The 8,088-nt window shown below is 44.0% G+C and overlaps 1 protein-coding gene across 1 annotated transcript; it reads left to right on the forward strand.

The window, feature by feature from the left end:
• Positions 1 to 3,529, forward strand: LOC118337619 (protein bicaudal D homolog 1-like; the record flags this gene model as incomplete). The annotated part of the gene is made up of 4 exons (XM_035674735.1): positions 1 to 411; positions 696 to 890; positions 1,539 to 1,690; positions 2,111 to 3,529. Coding segments are annotated over 4 exons (1,782 nt in total), but the record flags the coding sequence as incomplete, so codon positions are not given.
• Positions 3,530 to 8,088: the final 4,559 nt, after the last annotated feature.

Here is an 8,088-nt window from a genome sequence, read left to right on the forward strand (position 1 = left end):
TCACTTTGTTTTTCTTCTAGACAAGGCAGAGGGCTCAGGGGCCTCAGTGCCAGTCTTAAAGCCATGTCTTCGGACAACAGCAAAGTTCTCCTTACACCACGCCTCGCCAGGCGGCTGGCCGCTGTCGCTTCGACCACTTCATCTCCTGGGCAGTCGCGGAGCCCCTCGGAGTCTCCGTCCAAGGAGCCCCTGTCTAGGGAGGGTGGGAGAGAGGAGAAGGAGCTGGACAGAGAGGGCCTCCAGGTGCCATCTGAGCAGAGCCTGCCACCCTGCACGCCTCCGACCCGCTCGCCCAGCATCAGTGCCTCTTCATCATCGTCGTCATCGTCATCGCCTGCCCTGGAGCCAGCTGGTGAGCTGCGCAGGGAGCCCATGAACATCTACAACCTCAACGCCATCATTAGAGACCAGGTAGAACACACTTGATCAGTGGCAATGGATTTCCCTTTCTGCTTTCCTTCCTATCGACTTTTCAGATCTGCATTATAATTCCTCTCCTTCCTTCCTGTTCATTTACCCTCCCTCCTTTTGGCTGAATTCCTCATCATCTTCCACTTTCAACCAATTGAGAACTTACCTTCTGCTCTTGCGTTTCCTCTTAAGCACCTTCAAAATGAAGTGGACCTTCTTTATCCTCTCATCTCCTCTTGTGTTCACCTCCTATCTTCTCCGCCTCTCTCCTTTTTCTCCCCCAGGTGAAGCACCTCCAGCGGGCGGTAGACAGGTCTCTGCAGCTGTCCAGACAAAGAGCTGCGGCCAGGGAACTAGCCCCTCTCCTGGACAAGGACAAGGAGAGCTGCATGGAGGAGATCCTGAAGCTCAAGTCTCTGCTCAGCACCAAGAGAGAGCAAATAGCCACCCTCAGACTGGTGCTCAAGGCTAACAAACAGGTGAGGCATGTGAGGTATTCATGTTATTTTGGACTGTGTAATTCGAATGATGTGGCAATGTTTTGGGTATTGGTTAACAATGCCTCTAGGGAATGAGTCCAGCAGTTTATAGACCAACTGTTTACTGGCCTATGCTTCCCTAAGACACATCAACCAATACGGCTGATTGAAGGACACACTTGGCCAAACCTTTACCCCTTTGCTATTAGTTTATATTGCCTGTTTTATGTAGTATGGCCCAAGTTATGTGTGCATCAGTGACAGTGATACTACAGAGGCTACAACTAACATTATCCACTGAAAGTATGTCTGTCCATTTGTTAAAAAGAAATGACAAGAGTTGCAGGAATGAGTCCTAAAACCACCTCATCTCAAAGTCAATGGATTTTCTGAATGGGTTTTTGGTTAACACAAGTTTAAGACATGTTTTGTTCTATGACATAAAACAAATCAGTAAATACCCCATCTGTGAATTCTGAAGTCTTAAAAAAGGCAGTTGCTAGCAAGAAACATGTATCATAAACATTTGTTTGCCACAGAGCTTACTTTCTGCAGTAATCCAAAATTAGTTAATTGAAGGAACCGGAATGATGCTAACTTCTAAAACACAGAAAACTGAATTTACGATCCGTTTGTGTGTTCATCTAGACGGCAGAGGGGGCTCTGGCCAACCTGAAGAGTAAGTATGAGGCGGAGAAGTCCATGGTGACTGACACCATGATGAAGCTGAGGAACGAGCTGAAGGCCCTGAAAGAGGATGCTGCCACGTTCTCCTCTCTGCGGGCCATGTTTGCAACCAGGTCAGAGACAAAACAGGAGCAACTGAGGTCCACTACTCAGTTGTTTTTTACCTTAACAATGACAATGTGAAATATATTTCTTTGCAAGGATGAAGCCACAGAGCAGTTGCCCCCCGGTCTACTTTGGACCGGCCCAAAAATCAATTAATATACCTTTAAAGTTACAATATCAAGACTTCTGCAGTTATATTCAAGAAGACACACAACAGTTTTAGTTTTCATATCAGTCCTTTCATTTCTCAATGTATCAATATAAGTTACATTTTCTCTCAGTCCAACAATCGATAAAAGGAGTAGGTTGACATTTTGGGAAATGAGCTTATTCACTTTTATGGCTGAGAGTTAGATGAGAAGATTGATACCGCTTGTATCTGCTATTTTTCAACCCTCTTTCAACCTGCTTAAACTTGCTCTGTTCAGGTGTGACGAGTACGTGACCCAGTTGGATGAGATGCAGAGGCAGCTGGCTGCAGCGGAGGATGAGAAGAAGACTCTGAACTCCCTCCTGCGGATGGCCATCCAGCAGAAACTGGCCCTCACCCAGCGCCTAGAGGATTTGGCCTTCGATCAAGAGCAGACCCACCGCACCCGCGGGAGCAGGCTGACCCGCAGGAAGACCAGCACCCCCAAAGTAAGTCCCCCGGCCTCCACTTCGGCCTCCAACCTAGCCCAAGACTCCACTTCATCTTTGGCCCCCGTCAGCATCACCCTTTCAGGCCTTACTAGTCCTACGTCAATGCTTCCCGATGATCCCACTGCGCCCCTTAGCCCCTCTGTGGTCAGTGCAGCTGCTGCAGCTCTGGCCTCAGCTCTCACCTCTCCTACATCACATGTACCCCCTCGCAGTCCATCATCCCCAGCGGTTGCCTCATTAGCTGGCCCTCCAGCACCAGAGAGCCCCCCAACTCTGGAGGCCCCCTCCTCTCACTTGGTGCGGACCCCGCCCTCAACCCCTCTGAGGCTGGCTCACTCCCAGTGGACCCTGGGGCTGCGAACGTTTGTGGTTGACTCCCACAGTTTCAGTGTCAACATCTCCCCCGCCCTGCCCCGTAGCTCTGGCCTCTCCAGGCCCTACACCCCAGACTCTCATGCCTCTCCCCCTTCCACCTCCACCACCACCACCAGGCACTCCCAGCCAGGATCTGCCCCCTCCTCTCCCTACCGTTCCCCTACTGTGGGGCTCAGGCGCTCCACGTGGAGCCCCTCACTCCGAACTCGGCCCTTGTCCACCCTTACACGCTCTTCTGTCCTCCACCCTCCTTACTCCTCCTCCCACTCCCCTTCTTCCTCCCACAGTTATTCCCCTACCTACTATAGCTCCTCTCCTGCTTTTACCCCCTCTAGCTCCTACCTCACCTCTGGCACCTCCACCTCCTTCAGCCACTCCACTCACTACACCCCCCTCTACCCCAGATACTTCAGTTCTTATCGGCCCCGGCACTGATGTCCTACCGTAAGTCCTTTACTAGAAGCCCTTTGAAGGCTTTTCCACCAGGCTCCTTATTGACACCAAAACTGCAACTCTCATCATCCGTCTCTTTTTGTCACCTGAGAGAGTGTGGGCTCACAGAGAGGAGGACAGAGTGGTTTCCTGTTTCCCAGTTCCTGTTTTCCTGTGCCTAAGCTTTGGCCAATGGGTTCTGAATGTTCAGTGACTTTGCTCAGGGATTTGACATAAGGAGCACAAGCGGCCCCGCCTTCCTTTTATTCTGGGGCTGCTGATTGGTCTACAGGAGGATGTTAATAGAGACTTTTTAATGAGAGTTTTTAGCATTTAGGTTCTTCAGGTTGAGACCACACATGCATGGAAGTGATTAAATCACAAAGACATTCAGACACTGACTGGACACTTGGCGGACGCTTTCATAGGTTTGAATGAGGGCCATGACACATTAAATACTGTCCTCTATATTCAATGTAATATCCACTCTGTTTTAAATGGTAGTGAGTCTCATATACTGTATACACAAACAGTGTAAACCACATGTCTTTCAGTGCAAGCATTCTCCTTTTTTGATGAGGTACTTGGATGCTTAAGGGTTCAGTATGATTCAAACTAACATTTGAAAAGGTCAACCGCTGTGCCCATGGCAATTTGGTATGCTTGTTGGATTTTTGGTTTTGAAAAGTTAGGAAAACTGTTGCAAGCAGGCCCTTAAATTCCAGCGTTGGAAGGGTATGAGGGGTGTTTGAGAGGGTCTTCGGCTTTCCAACAAGAACTAAGTTTGAAGCATACTGACTTCTTTAGTGTTTTAGCTTTGATTACACTCTATAATCTATCTCTCACACGCACTTGTATGATGAGACAGCTGTGGACAAGGACTGATGAACTATGGTCATTGGTACGCGCTGTATATTTTCAGCCACACTGTCACACTTTCCAAAAGGAAACCATCAGTGCACCTCAATGAGTATCCTTCATCTCTTGTCCAGGGTTGTTGCCATCAGCAGCTCAACCTTAAGCAACTTTTGTCCATCTCTAGCACCACCCAGTGGTTTGTTCTTATATAGCCATGTACACAGCTATGCATGTTCACGTTTGGATGCTCTTATACTGCAGATTTCCTTCCCCATCCACATGAGAAATTGATCTGATAGAGGTGCAGGCTGTATGGAATGTCGTGTCAGGAAGAACTTATGAGAAGGAGGAAGGGAGGTGGAGAGCACTCAAACATGGCATATGACCAGTGTAGGATTAACTAAATACCATAGTCTAGTCATTGTACAAAGAAGCAACATGACTTGGAGTTATTTCTGGGATGTGTCTCAATAGTCTGAAGTTGTTTTCTCCTAGTTTTTATTTGAACCTACTTTAAGTATATCAACTATTTAAAAGCCCTGCTAAAATAAAAAAATCTCCCCCAGAAACCTGACAATTAAAAAGAACACGTCAAATTCCTCAACATATCACCTATTAGTTACAGCAGGGTGCAAGAGTTAGCAACACACTGGAGGGGATTAATCTCACAATAATTTGTAAATTACTTCATTTGGTCCAAATTCAGTTTCCACGCAAGTTAAGACCCCTTGTGCAAATCGGCCTCTTTCTAATTCTTTGCTCATTTTTAAACCCTAAACCAGACTGTTGTCTCTCGCTATTCCTATTAGCTTACTACAGATGACTTATTTGTTATTCAAAATAAATTCAGAATCCAGCAATTTTGTAACCACGTGCTGAAATTAGGGAATTTACTCAACAAACAGGTGATTCAAGAAAGTACAACCACATGACCACATGACTTAGTATCTTTATATCCACACAGTGGTAATTCAAGACTATTCTGACTCACCATCATGCTGACTTTAGAGTTGGTAAACTCACAACGTAGCACCCTATTGTGCCTCTGAGGCCATCTGCAGAGGTTCGTCCTGTAACACGGAAGGAATGTATTCAGGTTATGTGAAGGCTTGTTCACGGCACTGCACCAAACTCAGGGAAAGTGACGCACCTCATTCAACCTGGAATGAGTCAACAACCAAACCAGAATGACTACTGACATAACAATAATGTTTTGACTGAGAGAGAAGATCTCCTAAATTAAATTTGAGATAAGTCCTAGTCAAGTTAAAGGAAGGAATTCTGAAATTGTAAGAAATTTGCTTCTTACCCAGACTCACACGAGAAGACAGATATCAATTTCATCTGACCAGTGCAGAGATAGGCCTGGGGTTTGTGTAGCCTAGCTTACATAGCAAAAATGGTCTGGCCAATTGGCGGTCCACAGAGCCCCCATACACTCGGCACAAAGGCGACAATGAATTACTGTTCACTGGTGGTCCAGATCTGGCCCATGACATAGCCATACCTCAGCCAACTGTATAACCATAGCTGGCCCTATTCTGGCCCTATGTTGGACCAGACAAGTTTAAAGTTTTTGTTTGTTTTTGGCAATGGTGTTTTAGGTATTTCCGCTATACACTAGCTGTCAGAAATTCCTGATATATTTGACACAGAATTAGAACTAAGACAGTCGTGAATGTTTTTTCCCCACTCTGTCCATAATTATGGTCTGCGCGATATGGACCATTAATCTGAATACACCTTCCAGGAACTCTTCTGTTTACCCATCATATGTGATTAGCTAGTAAGCTGTAGTCACCAGTACATCCAAACCTGCACTGGAATCACAATTGATGGTGATCTTCTCATTTGACTGGAGTTGACAGCAAACAAATTTCTTAAAATTCTTTTTTGATGTGATTTGAACTGTTGGCTAATATCATATCTGAGATCCTACCAGTTCAGCACACATGAGACCATATTCCCTGTGTCTGTGTGTGCCTTACAAAGCCTATTATACAATACCTACACAGTGTAGCCTAATAACAATGCCTGTCTGGAATTCTTTTTAAAATGTGCTTCCTTCAATTTTTATTTCCACACCTGCACCTCAGGCTAAACTGCTGGTTTTGTGTGTATTTGTTTTTGGCTTGGATTTTCTTTCAGTTGGGTGGAAACTGACTCATCAAAGTCAGATAATACTTGTTACTGGTAGTAGATATTTTTTGTCTGAGTGCTGTCCAGAATACTTACTTGGCAAATACTTGCTCATGTCCCTTTCAGCTTTTCTCCAAAGTACACCGTCCCTTTTTCCACTTTTGCATCGTTGGATGGAACCTTTAATCTCTACTTTCCTGTTTCTTTCCTTATCTATTAATTATGGCTGTCTGCTGTCTATTGACATTTGTCTAACACTGTAAATGGGTGCACCTTCTTGACGACAACACACAAGTTTTTCAATATGCAACATGGGGCAAAAACTCATTTGACAGCACCTTTATTTTCTAGATTTCTAATTGGCTCCTTTGAAAGTAGTCTTTGCCCTGATGGGCTCACATATTGCATTCTCTTTTTTTCTACTGTAAACAATCTAGTTTGATCTAGTTAGTTCTGTATGCTACCACTTGCTCAATGATTTCATTCACTAAGTCCCTCCCTGATCTTTAAATCTTTACTGCACTCACAGTCAGCACTAAAGCTGATCAATTTCTTTGAAGCCAGGCCTGGATGTAATTTGAATCAGATAATTAACAGGAAATTTTCATAACTTAACTTATGGGACCACACCAGTGGTCCTTGTTTACACAATTTAGTACAAATTGCATATTTTACTGTGACTCTTTTCTGAAGAATGTATGGTTTCAGATTTTTTTATGATTTTCTTCCCTCTAAACTATCAGCCTCTATTTCACACTGTGTGAAAATTATCATAACTGATTAACAAAAACAGTTACTTGAAACTTCCTAGCCCTGATCTACAAGTGCCATACTACATAATGGTATACATAGGTATATAATCTCTGTCTCCTGGAAACATGGCAGTTATTGAGCAGCTCCTAAACGTATTAAGGGAAATATGTTAAAAATAACAAGCTATTTCATCGTAGGAAATATCGTCAGCCACCTATAAGGTGTGAAACAATGTCAGGCAGGTGCAATAAAAAAAGAAATATGTGATTTACCTTGAACAATAAAGGTCTACCTTTCGGCAATATGGTTGTCGCCATGTTGGTTTTTTACAGCAAGTAGCAGTGACGTACTGCAAGATGAGCTGCTCTCCTTGGCTGCTATTAGTTTCGAAAATGGCCGCTCGCCTGGTCACATACCATCTCGTATTCCAGATAAACAGTACACTAAAATATGTTTGTGAAAAGATTTGAGGCAAGAAATGTTCAATGCAGTGACAGAATCTTGATTCATAAGTTTGGATCATCACTGCCTAGGTTTACAGGTTTAGATCTGAGTTTGGTGCGTTGAGCTGGACAGACTTACTGAGAATGACTTGTCAATTACAAGGTAGCCACGCCCTTAAGCAAACCTGCTTTATTGTCTGTTTGGGACCATCATTTACTAAATGAACATCATGCTGTATGGAAAAAAGACTGAAACTAGAGATTGAGACCATAAACTCATTAGGAAACTGTTTACTGAGACAATAAATCAAGTCAGAAGTCAGTCAGAAAAAGAATTTTTTTCCTTTGCAGCCCTTGGAGCTGCCCCCGCTGGCTATCAGAAAGAATGCAGACTTCTGCATTGGCTTCACTTCCTTCACTTTAGATCCAGAAGTTCTGTCCACTAATTTTATACTGTCAATGTCACTGACTGGAGAGCTTCTCAGCAGCAGTGTGTTCAGTGCTGCCACTAGTGGCTGGAAGTAATTTTATAGCAATTCCCATAAATAATATAGTTCCCCAGTATAAATAGAGACCTTTCTCAGTCGTGGGTAAATCCTGTTTTTTTTGTGTGACTTAAATAGTTTTTTCCCTTTATATAGGCAATGTGGTGAGTTTATTTATAGCTTTTTCAAATATTACAAGCTGCTTAGTACCTGAAATTACCCTGTTCCAAGAGACAGTGATGAAGGACATCATGTCACAATTAATTTCTTGTCAGTTAC

This window comes from Morone saxatilis, unplaced genomic scaffold (genome assembly GCF_004916995.1).
Source record: "Morone saxatilis isolate NCDOM2014 unplaced genomic scaffold, NCSU_SB_2.0 Contig10, whole genome shotgun sequence".
Classification (NCBI taxonomy): domain Eukaryota; kingdom Metazoa; phylum Chordata; class Actinopteri; family Moronidae; genus Morone; species Morone saxatilis.